The 20,533-nt window shown below is 39.7% G+C and overlaps 1 protein-coding gene across 1 annotated transcript in view; it reads right to left on the bottom strand.

The window, feature by feature from the left end:
* Window positions 1–19,724, bottom strand: part of PDCD1LG2 (programmed cell death 1 ligand 2) — a 56,743-nt gene extending 37,019 nt beyond the window's left edge. Inside the window, exons 1-2 of the mRNA XM_058565312.1 lie at window positions 19,482–19,724; window positions 6,534–6,602 (exon numbers count right to left, since the gene is read on the bottom strand). Coding sequence (XP_058421295.1) covers window positions 6,534–6,588 — 55 coding nt within the window. The 5' untranslated portion in view covers window positions 6,589–6,602; window positions 19,482–19,724. The remainder of the gene's footprint in view (window positions 1–6,533; window positions 6,603–19,481) is intronic.
* Between the last annotated feature and the right edge of the window lie 809 nt (window positions 19,725–20,533).

Raw genomic sequence — 20,533 nt, 5'->3', positions numbered from 1 at the left:
TTAACATTTATTAAACGCAATGAGCCAAGCAGTGGGGTAACCTTTACATCATTATCTCATTTGTTGTTCCCCAAACTCTGCAAGGTAGGAGTTACTATCCCCATTTTACAGATGGGGAAACTGAGGCTTAAAGAAGTCATACAACTTGCCCAAGGTCAAAGAGTGGTAGCTCCTGAAGTTGGATTTCAAATTCATATCTCTGTATCTCGCAAGCCTGTACTCCTAACAACTCTACAGATATGACTGTATATCCACTGGCATGTATATACTACATCCACGAAAGAGATAGGTATACTTTTCAACTTTATGCTAAAAAAAACAGACATTTGTTTTCTGTTTCATACGCCACATGGTCATTAAATTAAGCTTCAATCTAGCATTGAATTTTTGAAGGTATCAGACAAAGGAGAAAATCGGAAAGTTTTCATGACTACGAAATTAAGCAGACAAAACAGATTTTCCCATTCATTTGGGCCTCTTGACTAAATTAAAAGGTAAAGGACTTGGCCAGGGCATGAAGAATTCATGCATGCAGGTTTAGACAGATTAAAGCAGCTGGATTGAGTAATACTGGAGCCTTTTTGAAAGTTCTTGGGGGAACTTTGCATTTTATTTGCAATCAGACATCAATGAGAGTCAGCACCTGTCACATCTCCAGGAAACACAAAACAAATTATTTGCATTATCTCCCAAGATAGCTTCCTCTTTAAGCTAATTTTATACTTTTTTTCCATTTAACAACAGAAGCTTAAGTTTTTCAGACTTTCTACCTAATATACTTGAAGGGGATGGGGGGGGGGTGCCTGCTGTGCACAGCCACAATCTTCAGAAAACTCTGGCTCCTGACGTATGTGCTCCTCTTTGTAGGAACACTGCATGGAGACATCTCGTCTCTTAGAAATCCTTTTCCTAACCTGATTTTTCTGCTTTGTATACCTCAGGGGTCAGCAGAAGTCATTTTGGAGGCTGAAGATGGGCTAAATGGAGTGACCCAGGGTGTGGTCCCTGCCCCAGAGTGACCTCAAGCATCACCATGGTCATGTGCCGCCTTGGTTTTTGTCCATCTCTGAAGGATGAAGAAAGAAGGAAACACCAACGAAAGGAGTAAGACTGGAGTAATTTTTTTCTCCAAGACATGACAAAGTGCAAAAATAAATATTTCCCCTTAAATGAATTTGGGTTACAAGATGTCTTAGGTTTTGAAATGAAAATGTAAGAAAAAAAAAGAACTATAACATTACAGTAATCAAAAGAGTGTGATATAAGTGAAAGCGTATATGCATAGATCAATAGAACAGAATGGAGAGTCTAGAAATAGACCCACATGAATATGGCCAATTGATTTTTGACAAAGTTGTAATGGCAATTCAGTGGAGAAAGGATGGTCTATTCAACAAATTGAGCTGGAGCAACTGAACATCCATATGCAAAAAAAAAAAGAGCCTCAAACTATAGTTCATACTTGGTATGAAGATTAACACAAGATGGATTATAAACCTAAATGTAAAATGTACAACTGTAAAATGTTTAGAAGAAAACATAGAAGAAAATCTTCTAGATCTTGGGTTAGGCAAAGAGTTCTTAGATATGCCACCAAAAGCACAACCCATAAAAGAAAAAATTGATAAATCAGATTTCGTCAAAATTAAAATCTTTGCTCTGCAAAAGACACTGTTAAGAAAATGAAACGATGAGCCACAGACGAGGAGAAAATATTTGCATATCACATATCTGCTAAAGGACTTGTATCCAGAATATATAAAGAATTCTCAAAACTTAATAAGAAAAGAATCAACCCAATTAAAAATGGTCAAATGATTTGAAAAAACACTTCACCAAAGAAGAAATATGAATGGCCAATAGTCAGAAGAACATATGCTTATCATCATTAGATATTAGGGAAATGCAAATTAAACCACAAGGAGCTACTTCTATACACCTATTAGAATGACTTATAAAAAGAAATGACAAACAACTAGAAGGATGTGCAGCTATGACATACAACTATCTACTGGGGCTTTGGGGGGAAAATAAATAAATAAATAAATAAAATCTTTAAAAAGAAATGACAATGTCAGTACAAAGTGCTGTCAAGACTGTGGGACAATTGGAACTCTCATACTTTGCTAATGAGAGTGCAAAAATGGTGTAGACATTGTGGAAACGTTTGATGATTTCTTAAAAAGTTAAAAATATACTTACCATATGACCCAGCAATCCCACTGCTAGGTATTTACCCAAGTGAAATGAAAACCATGTTCCCACAAAAACCTCTATACAAATGTTTATTGCAACTTTATTTGTAATTGCCAAAAATAGGAAACAACCAAAAAGTCCCTCAACTGGGGAATGAATAAACAAAATGTGGTACATACATACAGTGGAATACTACTAAACAACAAAAAGGAATGAACTATTGATACATGCAACAATATAGATAAATCTCAAATGCATTATGCTGAGTGAAAGAAGCCAGACAAAAAGAGCAACTAATGAATGATCCTATTTATATGAGGTTCTGGAAAAGTTAAAACTATAGGACAGAGAATAGATCAATGGGTACCTGGGCTTAAGAGTTAGGCAAGAGGTTTTTGTTTGACGGGTGTTGGAACTGTTCTAGATTTTGACTGTGGTGTGGTTGTATGATTATGCATTTGTCAAAATTCATAGATGTTTTTATGAAAAAGAGTAAATTTTGCTGTATGTCAATTTCAAAATGAGAACATATTTAAAAAATGAAATGAAAATGTTTTCCACTAATTTTTCACTTCAAGCTTTAAATTATTTTATAGATAACACAGTAGAGCATCTACAGAACATACAAGTAAGGAAAGAGTTCATGATTAACAGTTTACTTGAGTCATACTCAGACTCAATTTTCATCACAGTCCTTAGGAGATACCCATTTTTTTCAAGCGTTAATTCAGAAAAAAAAATTAAGATTACTGCAACATCCATCAATAGAGGACTGGTTAAATAAATAGCATGTCCAATGAAATATATACAGAGCCACATAAAAGTGAGGGATATCTGTATTTGCTGATTTGGAAAACATATACTTACTAAGTGCTTACTAAAATTTCTTTTACTGAAAAAAAGGGCAGATAGGATAGAGCTATGGGGAGTGTTTTGGGGAGGGTGTTATTGAGCTGGGGCACGTGAGGAGTTTCTGGAGAGGCTGGCACAGTTCTATTTCTTGACCTGGGTGGTTACAAAAGTGTTTACCTTACAGTAACATGATGCTTTACGTTTGTTTCAAGTGGTTTTCTGTATCTTTTGTATATTTTATATTTTACAACACAAAGGTATATTTTACAACAGAAAGGTTTAAATGCAAAAAGAAATTTTTAAATATTGAATTAAGTAAAATGAACATCTGTGAACTCATCACCCACGCCAAGAACTAGAACATTACTAATGACGTATATCTACTGGCTTCACCAGAGGAAATCACCATCCTGAATATTGTGTTTATCAATCTCTTGCTATTTTTTAGCTTTATATTAAAAATACATATGCCTAAGCAATGTATTGTTTATAAAAAGGACATTGTGCTATGTATTGTCTTCTGTGCTCGACTTTTTGTTTTTTACTCAACATTATGCTAAGATTCTTAGACGTAGTTGCATGTTTTTGTAATTAATTTATTGGCATGCTGTATAATATTCCCTTTTGCTAATATACCACAGTGTATGTATTCGCCCATTAATGGGCATTTGGGTTTTGTTTTTTTGAAATGACTAACAATGCTGCTATAAGCGTTATTTGTGTGTGTGTGTGTGAGGAAGATCAGCCTGGAGCTAACATCTGCCAATCCTCCTCTTTTTTGCTGAGGAAGACTGGCCCTGGGCTAACATCTGTGCCCATCTTCCTCCACTTTATATGGGACACCGCCACAGCACGGCAGGACAAGCGGTGCATCGGTGCGCACCCGGGATCCGAACCCGGGGCCGCCAGCAGCGGAGCGCGTGCACTTAACCGCTATGCCACAGGCCGGCCCCTATAAGCATTATTTTTAAAATTTAAAAATAGAAATTTACACAGAGAGGTAATAAGGAATCATATTGATCCAATTTATATATCTTTTTGTTTTCTTTTCAATGAAGAGTGCAGGTCTAGGGATGCACAAGGGCAATGAGGGAAGTGAAGTCATCAGTCTAGCCACCCTGATAGCCAGGGCTCTCCTTGGGCACTGGATGCTCTCATATGCTTTTGAAAGGATTCTTATATTTAAAAAAATTATATTTTTTAATACTAGTAATACTTCTTGCTGATTGCTTTTAATATACAAGTAAATGCATACTTCTTGTAAAAAGAAAACAACAAACCCAAAACCTAGTAAACATAATGGATAAGATTGTGCTTTTTACCCCCATCCTAGATCTCTTCCCTTCCCCAGAAGTAAGGGGACTCTAATCAGTCCTCAGATTCTTTAGTTTTCTTTTCTTTCTTTCTCAGGAAGCCTCTATAAGAAACCTTTGAAATGAAAACTCTTTAATTAGGGAGGTGTGAAATGATAAGACAAAAAAAAAAAAAAAAAAAAAAAAAAAAACCCGTGCAGAAAACGTGTTCTAACTTAGACAAATATTTAATGTTTGTTTGAACTGGTCTTATCTGCATAGTGTATGGTGGAAAGCAGAGAAGAATTCCAAGTTTGTGGAGAAAGCAAAATACAATATGTTTATAGTTTCCTTTTGGTTAATTCATAAACATAATTCATCATACCTATTTTTTGGTTTTGTGAATGTACAGAATAAACTTTCAATATATGTCCACAATCAAACTTAACTCCAAAAACGCATTCCAAAGTGGGAAGGTTAGGGATCGTCTGCCTTATTTGACGACCGTCATCACTGGAGCATGGTAAGGTAGAAAGGACATTAGCTTTGTAGGAAGCTTGCCCATGCCACCTAGTAACTATGTAATCTTGGGTAAATTAAATAACATTTCTGGTCTCAGTTTCCTCAACCTGCCAAATGGTTATTGTGAAGATGAAATGAGATAACCTACGTAAATTGCCTAGCACAGTATTTGGTGTGGACTCAGTCCTCAGTAAATGTACATTCTCATCCCTACACCCTGTTGCTGTCCCTGATAGTGCTTGTCTTCATTGCCTTGTACTGCTTCTCTTAGAAGGAAAGATACTTTCTCTGTAGAAAGATCCAGTGAGGGCTAAAAAATGCTGCCCCTTGTTAGTAACTCACTCCTTTCCTAAGAAAAAAGGCAAAAAACAAAAACAAAACCAAAAAAACAGGGTCTCAGCGTTTTTAAACTGCAAACCCACAGAGGCTGCACAATTCCCAAGGTTTCTCCTAGAGCCCCCAGTCAGGGAACGCGGAGTGGCAGCTTTGGACCCTTCTTTTGACCCTCTGTTTTCTTGTCTCTTTATGGAAACGTGAAGCTCTTTGGTAGCAAGGAGGCGTTTGCCCCTTTCAATGTCTCTAAAATCCCAGCTAGGCAGAGTCCCTTAGAAAGGAAACATGAAGGGTTCCTTCAGCTGGCACTGCAGGGGCAGGGCTAGAGTAAGCAGAATATTGGGGTCTCTCCAAGGATGGCCCCAAGTCGACATTTCTAGTACCAGACCTGGCTGGGCAGCCCAAGGGAGGGGGAGGAATGTGACTGGGTAAAGAGCAGTTTGGGACCACCTGGAAGGGAGAGAAAAGCTCTTCAAAAGGATCTCAGTGCCCAAGAAGCTATTCTTTCTCTATCAAAGGCAGAATGTTGAATGATTTCCCATGGGATTCGGGCTGCTATCATCAGGGACCTAATCTCCTGTGCCCACCTCTGTCTTCCTCTCTGACCTTCTGATGTTCCCCCAAAATAATGCCCTCATGGTCCTGACTGCACACGCAAATATTCTGAACTACCTTTCCCAGGAAAGCAACAAACTCTGAAACTACTTTCCTTCCTGCCCACCCACACCCTCCAGAGAACTCCGTTCTTCAAAATCCAAAGGCATAGCCTTAAGGTTCATTATTCATTTAGAGGATAGAAAGACTGATTTTTCAGTTAAGTAATCCACATTAATGCAAGAATGACCAATGGCTGTTACTGTTGCTTTTTAAAAGAGGAACTCAAATGAATATTTAATAATCAGCAGAATGTCTGCAGGAAACTCTTTAGAGTAATGGAGTCCTTTAGGTGTCCCCCCGACCTTTGTCTCCTTACTCTCCCAGCTAGAAGAGAAGGGGACAGCTGCTTTGCATCTCACCTTTCAGGACACTCAATCCCTGCCCTCTTGCATCAGTTCAGGGGTGCGTGGTCTGAGTGGTCATGTCTTCTTGTCACTACCTTTATTGGAGAGTGGGGATAGATGGGCTAATATTCTCAGTCCCTGTTTCTGTAAGACGGGGACGTGGGTGTGCACAAACCACACCCTAGGCACTATTCTTTTTGCTGTGCTTGTAATTGCCAGTATTCACACTTCCTCTCAAAGAAAGCCATCAGCCTGAGGACCACATTCTCATCATTGACTTCAGCTAGGGGCCATCCCCTGCTTCTCTCTCTCAGACCCTCCATTTGTCCTTTCTTACCTGCTGTCTGACAAAGCTGCATTCCCAGGCTCACAAGTAGCAGGAGGAGGAACATGTTCTGTGCCGGATCTGAAACAGACAATTGAAAGTATCAGGGCCTTCTGTAGTTTTGCTGGGTCTCATGATTTGGTGATTTCCTCACTCCTGAAAACAGGGAAATGACTCGTAAACAAATCTTTTGGGGAAGCATTGAACCGTGGTGGAGTGGAGCTGGGAAGACAAATTATAGATTGATTGTCTGGAGGAGAGGAGAGATAGAGTAAGAGAAAGCAAGGCGCTCTTTATCAATCCGGATTAGAAGCTCTTCTTTCTTTTCTAATAGCCTTTTCTGAATATGAACCAGTCCTCACAAGTCACCCACACTGGTGGTTATCTGTACCTCTTTGTCTCTCTCATGAAGCCTTCCACAGTTTTCTCAGTAGCAGGCCCTTGAAAACCAATCTTGTTTGTCAAATGAATAATGCACACCATCTTTTGCAGCTGGGCTGGAACTCTGGGAGTCAGACCCTTGAGGATAGTGCTCTGTAGAACAGAACTAGATTTTCAATAAGTGCTTGATAGTTGACTGAGCAGGTAAAGTAGTCAAGCTCTTTTGAGTGCTGTGATTGAGTTTGCCCATCATCTGAACTACCTGTTACTAAGAGGTTTACACAGGGAGAGCAGTGAACTGGCTCCTTTCAATGAGTGCCAAACCTTGGTCCTGCTCCACCTTCCATGCTTCCATCATTGCTCAAAGGCTTTCTCCCACCCGAGGACTTCTCATGGTTGAAGACGAAAGGGACAGGACACATGAGTGTCAGTTATTTTGCCCTCAAAGGGCCTTTCAAAATTTTATTAGCCGTGGAACCATTTCTTCAAGGGAAATAAGTTGGAGCCATACATCTATATCAGTTAAAAGCAGAGCTGCTCTGAGTATAACGGAAAGGCAGGGGAAGATTTGGATTAAAAGAAAGACATGATCTCTTTACATCTTTAAAAAAGGACTCGGCTTTGGTGTAGATGATAGACTATTGTTGGGAAGGAGATTGGATTGGGCAAGATTAAAATCAGGGCTATCAGTGAGGAATGTTTCCACAGAGATGATGGTAGTTTGGATTAGAGTGGTGGGGCTAGTGGAGGTGAGAAGTGGTCTGTTGAGGGTTACATATCTATACACTTTTTTTCTTTGTCTTTTAAATTTATTAAATTTTTTTCAACAGCTTTATTGAAGTATAATTGACATACAATAGAGGATTATATATGTGTGTATATACATATGTATTTAAAACAGACAATTCAGTGGTACAATTCAGTGGTTTTTAGTATATTCACAGAATTGTGCAACCCACACCCCTATCTAATTTTGGATCATTTTCATCACCCCAAAAAGGAACCCCATACTCATTAGCAGAAACTCCCAATTCCCCTTTCTTCTTCCCCTAGTCCCTGGCAATCACTAATCTACATTTTGCCTCTGTCAATTTGCTTATTCTGGATATTTCATATAAATGGAGTCATACAATATGCGGTCTTTTGTGTCTAGCTTCTTCCACTGAGCATAAAATTTTCAAGATTCATCTACGTGGTAGCACATATCGGTACTTCATTTCTTTTTATGATTGAATAATATTCCATTGTATGAATGTACCACATCTTGTTTATCCATTCATCAATTGATGGACATTTGAGTTACCATTTGTTGGCTATTATGAATAATGCTGCTGTGAATATTCATATACAAGTTTTTGTGTAGACATGTTTCCAGTTCTCTTGGGTATATATGTAGGAATGGAATTGCTTGGTTAATTGGTAACTCTATGTTTAACTTTTTTTTTTTTTTTTTTTTTTTTGGTGAGGAGATCAGCCCTGTGCTAACATGTGCCAATCCTCCTCTTTTTTTGCTGAGCAAGACTGGCCCTGGGCTAACATCCCTGCCCATCTTCCTCCACTTTATATGGGACGCCGCCACAGCATGGCTTGCCAAGCAGTGCGTCGGTGCGCGCCTGGGATCTGAACCCGTGTGTTCGGCGAACCCCGGGCCGCCGCAGCAGAGCGTGTGCACTTAACCAACCGCTTGTGCCACTGGGCCGGCCCCTATGTTTAACTTTTTGAGAAACTGCCAAACTGTTTATCAAATATATGATTTGCAAATACTTTATCAGATTCTGCAGTTTTTTTTTCAGTTTCTTGATAGTGTCCTTTGAAGCACAAATTTTTGAATTTAACTTAATTTTAAAGCACAAATTAATTTTGATGAAATCCAATTTATCTATTTTCTCTTTTATTGCTTGTGCTTTAGGTGTCATATCTAAGAAACCATTGCCTAATCCAAGATCACAAAAACTTACATCTATGTTTTCTTCTGAGAATTTCATAGCTTTAGTTCTTATATTTGGGTCTTGGATAGATTTTGAGTTAATTTTTGTATTTGATATGAAGTAAGGCTCCAGATTTGTTCTTTTGCACATAGACATCCAGTTGTCCTTGCACAATTTGTTGAAAAGACTATTCTTTCTTCATTGAATTGTCTTGGTACCCTTACCAAAAATCAATCGACCATAGATGTATGGGTCTATTTCTGGACACTCAATTCTATTCCATTGAACTATATGTCTATCCTATGTTAGTACCACAGACTATTGATTACGGTAGCTTTGTGGTAAGTTTTGAAATTGGGAAATGTGAGTCCTTCAATCTTGTTTTTCTTTTTCAAGTTTTTTGTTTTTGCATGTGGCTGTTCTGGCTCCTTTGCATTTCCATATGAATTTTAGGATCAATTTGTCCATTTCCATAAAAAAAGACCACTGGAATTTTGATAGGGTTGCATCTTAATAATATTGTGTTCCAATTCATGAACACAGCGTGTCTTTCCATTTATTTAGATCCTCTCTGTTTTCAAAGAAGACCCACTGGGAATTGCTGATAGTTTGACAAAAATAGAGAAATCCAGGAAAATTTCTAGGTTTAGGGCTTGAGTCCCTAGGGCAAAGGAGGTGCTATTTATTAAAATGGAGAGGACTGAGAGAGAAGCAGATTAGGGAGCAGAAATCAAGAGTTGTGTTTGGATTATGTTTGGTTTGAGGTGCCCATTAGACAACTAAGTGAAGATGTTTAGTAGGCAGTTGGATACCAGGTGGTCCAGAGTTTGGGGTAGAAATATAAATTTGGGAGTCATCAGTGTTAGAGTGTTACTTAAGCCATGAGACTGCATGACATCAAATAAAGAGAGATAGGGAAGAGAAAGTGTTGAAGGACTGAGATGTGGGGCATTCCAACATTTATCAATCTTTGAGAAGGGAGGGCACTAGCAATGATGACTGAAAGGAAGAGTAAAAAGGCAAATTATTGTCTTAATGTTGTCTGTATTCTGACGCTTTGACATCTGGGGACATGCTGACCCTGGAGGGACAGCCCCTCTCAGGATTAACCAATTCCTAGAGATAGTAAACAATTCATCCATGAGTGTGCCTTTCAAATGCAAACCAACCAATCCAGAACCCACACCCCCAACCATCTCCTTTATTGAGCTCTCACACTTCTGGCCACTATCGATCTGCCTTAATCACCCCAGGGCCAGGTGCCAGACAACTAGGGAGAGTCCCTCCATCCCAGAGCCCGCTGAAATTATTCAAACTAGCCAATTCTAAGCCCGCTTAACCTGCCTCAGCAATTTCTTCCTTCAGAAACCACAATGAAGTCTCTTGCCTACATTTTCCCCTTCTCTGTCTGTCTCCTGTATGACCCTGGTGCTTCCCTGTGTGGCCCCCTGTGGTGTGGTGTGTCCCCTTCTCTTGGGATCTGTGAGCATGACAAACTATTTTTTCAATGGCAGTCATCTCCTCATCTGTTGGCCTCACCATACCTAAATGACAATAAAACCTAGAGTATAAAACACAGTGCTACAAAGAGGGAGTGATCAGTTGAGTCAAATGTTCCTGAGAGGTGGATTCGCAGTATGGAGGTCATGGATGACCCTGATAAGCATGGCATCAGTGCATCTGATGCAGATGAAAACCTGTGTGGATTCAAGAAAAATAGGAAGTAAGGATGTGGAGATAACAGAATATAGGCAACTCTTTAGAGAAGAGTGCTATAAAAGGGACAAGAGAAATAAGACAGTAGTTAGAAGGGAATGTGAAGTCCACAGTGGGCTGCATTCTTGGTTTTATTTTAGAGAAGGAGATGTTACAGCAGATAACAGCTAGGAACAGAATCAAATGCTTTCCACAGGGAAATGCTCAAGGCACACCTTAGCTAGACTTGAAGACCCTCTTCCTTATCAAAAATGCAAACCTATCCAGAAAAGGTATCATCTTACGCTGCATCTGCAGGCCTGGCACATGCGCAGCATTCTTATTTCTAGAGCACAAGAAGATAGCATGTAACATGTAGTTCTGGCAACAGAAAGGACTCCTAGTTCACCCACCACTGTCTTTAACTTCCCCTTCTTCCTTGCCCATCCAAGGGGACTTTCCTTGCACACTGCCTCCTTGAGCCAGCTGAGAGGCAGACACTGTTATAAAGGTACTTTCCAATCAGAAGTCTTCTTTCTTCTAGGAATAATATGCCCCATGCAATGGTTAAGAGCTCAAGCTCTAAAGTCATACAGATCTGAGTTCAAATCCTGAGTCTATAAATTATTAGCCTCTAAGACCTTGGATAGTAACTCTTTGTGCCCCATTTTCCTATAATGCTAATAATAATAACACCCACTTCAAGCCAGAATCTTGGGTGTCATCGTAAACCTACTCATCTCTCATCTTGCAAATCCAGTCCATCCCCTAGTCCTGTTAATTCTACTTCTTGGATTCTTCTTGAATGATGCCTCTTCTTTCCACCACCCCACTGCTATTGCCTTAATTCAGCTTTTTGTCGTTTCTCCTTATACCATAGCAGAGCCTCCTCACTGCCATTTTAACTTCTGCTCTTGCTTCCCTCTGCTCTATCCTCTACTTGTTGAGATGGAGGATACAAACCTTGGCATCATCCTCACCTCCTTTCTTCTCTCACCTGCACGTGATTCATTAACAAATCCTATAGGCCCTTCCTTCAAATATATCCAGAATCTGACCACTTCTCACTGCTTCCATATCAGCCTGAGCCATTATCATCTCTCGTGAAAACTGCACTAGCCAGATAACTGGACTCTATGATTCTAACCTTGCTTTCCTACAGTTGATTCTCAACACAACAGCCAGAACAATTCTGTAAAAATATGAGTCAAATCATGTCTGCTCAAAACTTTTGGTGGCTCAACATTTCACTGAGAGTAAAATCATAAATCCTTCCAATAATCCAGGCAAGAAGGACGTCTATCTTGAGCCCCATGCTTTAGAGGATGCGCTATAGCCATGCCCCTCCCTGCAGTGTGAAGTGTTTGCAGGGCCAAGAGGTGTTATCTGGAGCCCTGGACCTCCGCCAACTACCCATCACAATCTGGTCCATAGGACACTGGAATTCCCTGCCCAATGGCCCTAAGCCCACTTCCAAGTCTGTGCAACTTCTTCCCCAGATCCATCCCCCCAAGGGCAGACCTTGCTGCCAGTGTGCCATCCCTGCACCTGCACTGAATACTTTCCTTGCTCTTTCTGGTGAGACTACTTTATGTAAAATTACAACAGCGCCACCCCTCCAGCATTCCCAATTCTCCTTATCTGTCTCTCTTTTCCAAAGCATTTCTTACCATTTAACATACCATATAACGTACTTGTTTATTGTATTATTGCCTGCCATCTTCCTTAAGACTATAATCACCACAAGGACAGGGATCTTTGTTTTGCTTACTACTATGACCTCAGCCCTAGAACAGTGTCTGGCAGTAAGTAGGCACTCAGTTAATATTTGTTGACTGAATTATCCCTTTACCTAGCAGGCAGAACAATCTCCTAAGTACTGAATAATCAAATCTGACCATGTCTATCCTGCTTAAAAGACTTCAATAACTTTCATTATTTACAAGATAAAGTTCTCCCTAGTATGGCCTAGTATAGTATGGCCAGATCTTCCCTGATCTGGTCCTTCTTGCCGCAGCAGCTGAGAAATACATGTACTTTCCGTGACTAGGACCTCACAGGTGCTTTGAGAATTCTAATCTCTCATGTCTGATCTCATCTTATTTTTTTCTAATCTCAATTTTCCTTTATCTCAATTTCTTCATGAGCTAAAAAATTGTATTGCATCATAAATATCTCAAGTATCCTTACATTCTTATGCATTCTATGCAAGTGGATAAACCTTGTCCTAACTGCCTTAGGCTGTTCCTTCTGCCTCTGCTACTCACCTCTAGTGTTAGCACTTAACTCATTACTGGTGTGTTAATTTGTTACACTTCTGTCTTCCCTGGTAGAACAAGAGCTCTTTCTACTTTATTAGGTCCTTATAACTGTTTGCTGAGTGGACAAACGAATGAATGCTTGCATGCATGACAATTTAGCATCATACTCAGGAATCTGAGACTGTTGGCTACTTCCTCTACTGGAGAAACAGAAACCTTAATTTGGTTGTTTATTTTGGCCCCAAACAAGAAAGAAGTTTTGATCAATTAGAGCCACTCACAATGGAATGGGTTGCTAATGGGGTGGGGAGCATCCCAGCAATTTTTTAAGCAAAGGACGCACGTTGAAGCAAGAGCTTCCACAAGAGGTGGAAGGTGATGTCTCTTGAACGGTAAGATTATTTACAAGATTGTCTCCCAAAAGAATGTTTCCACAGGTATCTCAAGCCTCTCACCAACCTCTTTCAAAACACTAGGCAATCTGGATAAGACCATTGCCCTCTGGGTTCCTTAGGAGAACCACATTTTCTGAAACAGCAGGTTCTTGGAAACTTTAATGTTAGGAAAGTATGAACTCTTTTATACTCAGGCAGGCAAGGCCTGAAACAGTTTATTTAGAGAACTTACAGAGTGCATTGCCAAAATTAACTCAACGCATCCTTTACAGAGCATTTATGTGTAAGGCTCCCCTTTGGCCAAATGAACATTGTGATGACTCTTCTCCAAGAGATGAAATGAACATGTTCAAACAACCATGCCTCCTCTTTGGTCTCTCCTTTTAAAATTCATCTTCATTTGGATATAATTATCTTACTGTCTATGCCTGCATGGCTGTTCATTTTCATCTTAATTGCATATTCTTTAGGTACATGTTTGTTTTTGCTAGAGTTTCCTTCAAGCAGAGGGTGCTCATTGTAGCTATCTTTTATCAGACAAGCTGGCCTCCAATGAATACACTGGAACGTGAGTGGAAAAAGTAGTTTTTAATCAAATGATCAGTTTAGCCAAATTTCATAATTTCTGGATAATTCTTAATGAATTTCTGGGTAATTCTCAATAATTCTGCCTATGAAAATGTTGTGGTATTTGAGGTCAAGTCATGATCTGAAACAGAGCAGAATGGCATAGGATTTAAGATTTGAGAACATTTGCTGGTGGCTCCAGGAGGATTCAAGAAGGGCCCTCTTAGTCAGGAGATGCTCAGCCTTAAGAGTGAGAAGAAGCAAAAGCTACTCTTTTTAGATTTGTGAAAAATCCTGCTCAGATTGCTGCCCTGCCTTTGCTCTCCCCCAGGCCACCAGGGAAGCTGCTTCTCTTGACAGCATAGTGGGAAAAGCTCTGGGTTAGGCATCAGGAAACACTAGTTCCAATCCTTGTCCTGTCCCTAATGCCTTAGGAACTCCCTTTCCCCTCTTCACAAAAGAAGGGGTGAACTAGGTGATTTCTAAGGTCCCTTCCGTGTACGATCTATGCAACTATTGGCCTTAACAACCAATCTCAACCGTTTTGTTTCAACACAATACGTACAGTATTCAAGTGTATAATATCCCAATATTTTTGATGAATCATGAACATTTCTATTTTTTAAGATATTAAACCATGATTCCATTTGTAACTACCACAACCATTACCGGCATATCAGTTAACAGTTGATCACCAGGGTTTAACATAAAGTTGAAAACTTGCCTTATTCCAGCTAAGTCTTTTACTCCTCCCCTCTAAAAGGCATTTTAGGAGGTGAATGAAAATGACATCATGGAGATAATAAATAATAAATTCCAACTTATAAATGTGTATATATATGTATGTGTACATAGATATAAAGCTAAACTTTTGATAATTTAAGCACTTTTTTATTAGTAATACAAAGCAATGTGGGGAGTTGCCTAGGTTCTGGCAGAGCCAGTGGCCAGAAATGTGAAGTTTGGCCAGTCATGTTCTCATCTAAGGAGGAGCAGACCTGGAGAAATCCTCAAGGCTTTATGGATACCATCAAGTGCAAGGTTCCTACTCCTATGGACATTTTCCTTCTTCTTTTCTTTTTTTTCTGTTTCTCTACCCTGCCCAAGAGATTAATCTCCATGAGGACAGAGATTTCTGTCTATTTTTATTCCTTGCTATATCTCCAACACCCCAAACAGCTCCTGATACATGGTGGGTCCTCATTAATATTTATTGAATGACTAAATCATGCTCCTGTGGTGCAAGAGCCATAAATGACCCTTCTGACATGGTGACATTGGAAGGGGTGGAAACTGGAAATCAAGTTATCTAACATCTGAAGCTCTTGACCAAACCACAGACAGTGAACAGAAATGCTTGTGGGTCCTTGGACAAGGTATATGATAAATTACTTTGTAAATAGCAAAGCATTCTTCACATTCATTGCTGTTATCATTTACGAGTGACTGATGATGTAAAATTCCCGTGAATTCCTAATATGACCATTCTTTTCACTAACCCACAAAGATCTCACCTGGAAAAATTTCCCCAGTCTTTAAGACTCCCTCAGGGCCACCTCCTTCATGAATCCTCCTCCTGAGTCTCCCAAGCAAATGTTTGCAGATCTGTTATACTTCCCAGGGTACTTCTTGTCTACCTTGTGTTTAATGGTTTATGTCCAACTTTGTCCTTAGCAGATGTTTAGATCTTATTCTGTTTATTTCTACATGAGAAGTACTAATATCAATTTATTCAATTGTATTGGAAAGCTGTATCTTTCTGGAAAAATCAAGAAAACTTCCATAAATTCTGAGGAGAAGCTTATAAGCAGAAAATGAGGAAAACTTTTCCAAGCAAAATTTGTGAGAGGATCAAAAATCATTGTTGGTGCTAGAAGTTTCACTTTCTGGTTGCTATAGACCCAGTTTCTTGCCATTTCACCTATCTGCTGAAATCTATCTGTGAACTGATAGCTGAAATAAAATTTATGGTGCTGCAATAATGTACAGAAGTTTTAATTACTTCTTTTTTTCTTTTATTCAAGACATTTACTCTATATTTACTATGTGCCAAGCTCTGGTATGCAGAGGTAAATAAGACAGACACAACCAAGAATTCTCTGATCTGTAGAATAACCAAGGCATAGACACTTTATGGAAATATCTCAAGAATCCTAGCAAATAATTCCTTTGTGTAATAATAACCAGCATAAAGGGTCATGTTTATATAACACTTTATTCTTTGCTGAACATTGCCGGTCTTATCTCATTTGGCTCCTCCTTCTCCCTAGTCCTGGGTTTCTATGAAGACCTAGATAAGTACACACCAAATTAAATTGAAATACCTGACTTAATCACTGTTTTTAAAGCAAAGTGTCTAAGGCAGGAATTGTAACTAACAATGTTTTAAAATAACTTGAATTTGAATGCCTTTGGGCAAGTAATGCAGAATTTGCCCCAGGCTCTACCTCTTTCTATAGCATTATACTCAACTGGATTCACACATTTTTATTACCTACCAGACCTACAGGCATTTGAGCTTTTAGGGGATTTTAGCCACAGTGCTCTCCTTCTAGAGGTGGATGAGTAATCTTTCAGTATAATTATTAGATCTCTAAACCAACTGCACATAGATAGACTATCTGTAGCCTTAAGATGCTATTCTAGTCCATTAAAGTTAAGTTTAAATTGAACTTAAATTCAAATTGCATCTCAATCTTTTATTCAATAAACACTGTGCTCCCACTTTTTGCAAGTCTTTGAATTAGACTGTGGAGAATCAACAGAAAGATTCATCTAAGAAAGGGTCCCTGCCCTTAAAAGACATTATAACATAATCAGAAGGTTAAAATGCATACAGATGAAAAATATTAAGAAGTGGTGTAAAAGGTTTTACATAAAAATGCAAAAACTTTTGAAGTTTTTGAGGAAGGGAGACTTCCCAGATCGGTGAGATTTGAACTGAGTCTTTGGAGTGCTGGTAGGATTCAGAGCATTGTAGCTACTCTTGAGGGCACTGAAGACGGCCCAGAAGAAAAGTCTCAGAGGTACAAACACACGGAGCATGTTGATGCGGACAATGAACAGCATAACTTGGCTGGAAATACAGGTTGAGATGAGAATGTCAAAGGCTTAATACCAGGTAGACCTGCCAACAGGAGACAGTGACAATCACTCAAAAACTGAGTGACAATACCAAAGGAGTATTTGAAAAAAAATAAATCTATTCTTTTTTTTTCAGCATAGAATGGAGAGAGAGTAAAATTGAAGTCCAGCCACTTGATTAGGGTGTCATAGTATTCATTCAGATGTTTAGTAAAGCCCCTGATTTAGGGTCAAAAGGGAAGAAAGGAAGAGGAAGGAGAAATTTATTATAAGACAATTGACAGAACAATTGACAAAACAATTGACAAGTGATCAGCCATACAGGAAAGAAAAAGAAGCAACAAGTTGACTGTGGTTTTGAGGCCAGATTATTAAGACAATATTGATGCTATTGGAGGGAAAAAAGGAAATATAAAATCAAGAGCTGATTTTTAGAGGGAAGAGAATGAGTTGAGTTTGAGTCATGAAGTGATGCAAGGCATTCAAGAAAAATGTAGGTCTAGAGTTAAGGACATACATCAGGGCTAGAGATGAAGATAAAGAAATTATTTCTGATACAGAAATGTTAGTAGACGTTGGGGAATGAATTAACTCTCTGAGGAGGGAGAATATAAAAAAGAGAGATTAGAGGGGCTGGCCCAGTGGTGTAGTGTTTAGGTTCGTGCACCCTGCTTTGGCGGCCCGGGGTCTGCACGTTCGGATCCTGGGTGCAGACCTATGCACAACTTATCAAGCTATGTTGTGGCAGGCGTCCCACATATAAAATAGCTGAAGATGGGCACGGATGTTAGCCCAGGGCCAATCTTCTTCAGCAAAAAGAGGAGGATTGGCAGCAGATGTTAGCTCAGGGCTAATCTTCTTCACAAAAAAAAAAAAAAAAGAGGGAGAGAGAGGTTAGAAAGAAAAGGTCTGAACTCTGAGGAATGCCCCCAAATTTGGAGAGCAGGAGTAGGAGACCAGGAGAAGAAGGCAGAGAAGAAGTGGTCCTAAGACTATGAGAAGCTCCCCCATCGCAGTATCTCAGAGCCAAGGGAGGAAAATCCCAAGAAGCAGAGGTTGATAAGAGAATGGGAATCAGCTCCTAGGAGTGTTAGAAAGGGCTGGAAGGCACTGAGGTGATTGGGCTAGATAACTTTTCAGATTCCTATATCTACCCTGGAGTTCTGTGAGTTAGTTTGAAGATTAGGGGAACACAAATAACCTGAGGGAGGCCACTACAGTAGAGCAAGGTGTGACATTAGGAGGTCAGGCTGCAGTTGCCTCGTTACAGGGTAACTCAAATATACAACAGTTGAGGCATGTGGTGTATTTGGATATTGCCATGTGGAATAAAAATGAGACACAACAATCTATGGATCACTGTGCAATGCATCGTAAAGCAAGTCAACTCTGAAGCATGAACTGTAATACTGTCTCTGAGGACATTTGCACCACCTCCCCCTCAAATCAACCCCAAACTGCCCCCTGTCTATTACACAAACATCCCACATCTGGTGATTCACCTGCCATTTCATCAAATCAATTAATTCAACAACTCAACAAGCCCCCATTGAGCATCTATGCATGGCGGCACTGTACTAGGCACTTGGGGTTCAGAGAATCTGGAAGGTGTGGTCCTTGCCTACCAGGAGCTCCAGTTTAATGAAAAGGCTCACAGACAGGAGAAATCCGGAGAAAAGAGGCCTTGAAGTAGCAGGCGAGGAAGATCCTGCTGATAGTGAGAGTTCAGGTAATGAAGGAAAATAGACAAGTTCCTAGTGGCAAGAGGGATATGGTTCATCCATTCATAGAATATTTGGCTTGAAAGGGAGCTTGGAGAACACCCAGGTCAATTAGCGTTTGACTCCTGATATAGCTGTCTGATTACTGCTCACAGTGAATATTCTTACTGCATATTTTGCCAATTTACGTCTATCATTTCCTCCCACAGAACCATAGAATTTCAGGGTTAGATCTTATTAGTAGGCAATTTCACTCAAGCTTCACCTCCTCACTTCAACTCTCTCTCCCAGGAATCCATTGTCATCTCTTTTCTACTACGTGCACCCAGGTGGTGAGCAATCAACAGCAATAGTTGCAGTTTTCTTTCATTTTGCTAACCTTTATCTCATCATTTTATATAGGCCCCAAATCATGCTTTTGTTAAATAATGGTTGCCTATATTATAAGTTAATGTAATTATAGCTGTTTTTTTTTTTTTTTAAACAGCTTACTCTTAGAGAATAGCTTGTAAACACAAGCTAGCTTGGAATGCTGACTGCCAAAGGGATAACCACAAACAGATGTCAGATGTAGAAAAATAAATTTTTTAAGTTCCATTAACTGTCCAAAAATTCTAAGCTGAGAGACAATGTCAAGCATAAAGTTTTTTCAGCGCACATTTATTTTGTGCAGAAAAAAATCTTACTTCATAAAACTGCCCAACAAGAATAAAAAGCAGAGGGATAGGCAAGAGAAATCCTACTATTTTGGAGACAGGAGGAAATTAGTTTGTTTGTGCCTCTGAGCACAATTTCTGAGGCAGAATTTCTCCTGTCTCCAATGATGTGGAGAGAGAGTCTGCCCACACTTACCCCGTCGTGGCAGCCACCTCACGATCTACAACACCAACTCAGAGTACGCGAAAATCGCCACCCACTGAATACTCACTTCAGGACTTGGCACCGCTCCTCAGGCAAAGACGTACAAGAAAAGAAAATAACAAACAGTTGCTCTTTGCGTCAGATTCCCTCATAGAAGCTGACTAAACAAACAGCTGAAACAAAACAACATAAAACAAAAATCAAAAAACCTAGGTTGCTGCCTAGACCACTGCAAGAAGCAGTAGCTCCAAGCCAGGAGCTGGCAGAGGGACATATGAGGATGGGTAATGAAAAAGCCGCCAGAATGTGGGGATAAGGTACATTAAGCAAGAGAAGAAAAGATGTTGTCATCTCCATCCAGCTCAGACTTCCTTATAACATGAGGGCAATGAAAACCAGAACTAGTTCTGAGGAATTGACCAAACTCAGCCTACTGAGAAGTTTTGGTTTTGCTTTCAACATTGCTTGTCTGTATACAAGTACCCCTTGAACTGTGTCCCCAGGGAAGCTGGTGTAAATTTAGGAGTAGGAGAAAGGGAGAGAAAGAAGAATACCAGCATATTCTAACTATGCACCAGGAACTTTACCCAGGTATCTTGATTAGTTTTCCAGGGCTGCAGTAACAAATCACCACAAATTGGGTGGGCGGCTTAAAACAACACTGTACTCATAGTTCTTTCACAGTTTTGGAGGCTAGAAGTCTGAAATCAAGATGTCAGAAGGCCACATTGCCTCTGAAGGCTCCAAGAAAGAATACTTCCTTGCTTCTTACTAGATTCCGGTGGCTCCCGGCAGGCCTTGGTGTTCCTTGTCTTGTAGCTGCATCACTCCAAGCTCTGTCTCCTCTTCATATGAGTTTCTTCCTTTTTATATCTTTGAGTGTCCTCTCTTCATACAAGGACACCAACCATTGGATTAGTGCCCGCTGTAATCCAGTATGACCTCATCTTAGCTAATTGCATTTGCACATACCCTACTTCCAGATAAGGTCACATTCTGAGGCTCCAGATGGGCATGAATTTTGGGGAAACACTATTTAACCCACTATAGTACTTCATTTAATTCGGAGCAACTTGTTGTCTAGATACTGTTAGACCCATTTTACATATGAAGAAACAG

The sequence above is a fragment of the Diceros bicornis genome, chromosome 22 (assembly GCF_020826845.1).
Source record: "Diceros bicornis minor isolate mBicDic1 chromosome 22, mDicBic1.mat.cur, whole genome shotgun sequence".
Lineage (NCBI taxonomy): Eukaryota > Metazoa > Chordata > Mammalia > Perissodactyla > Rhinocerotidae > Diceros > Diceros bicornis.
Note: the sequence above shows the minus strand (reverse complement) of the source record. Positions and strands in the feature narration are given on the sequence as shown.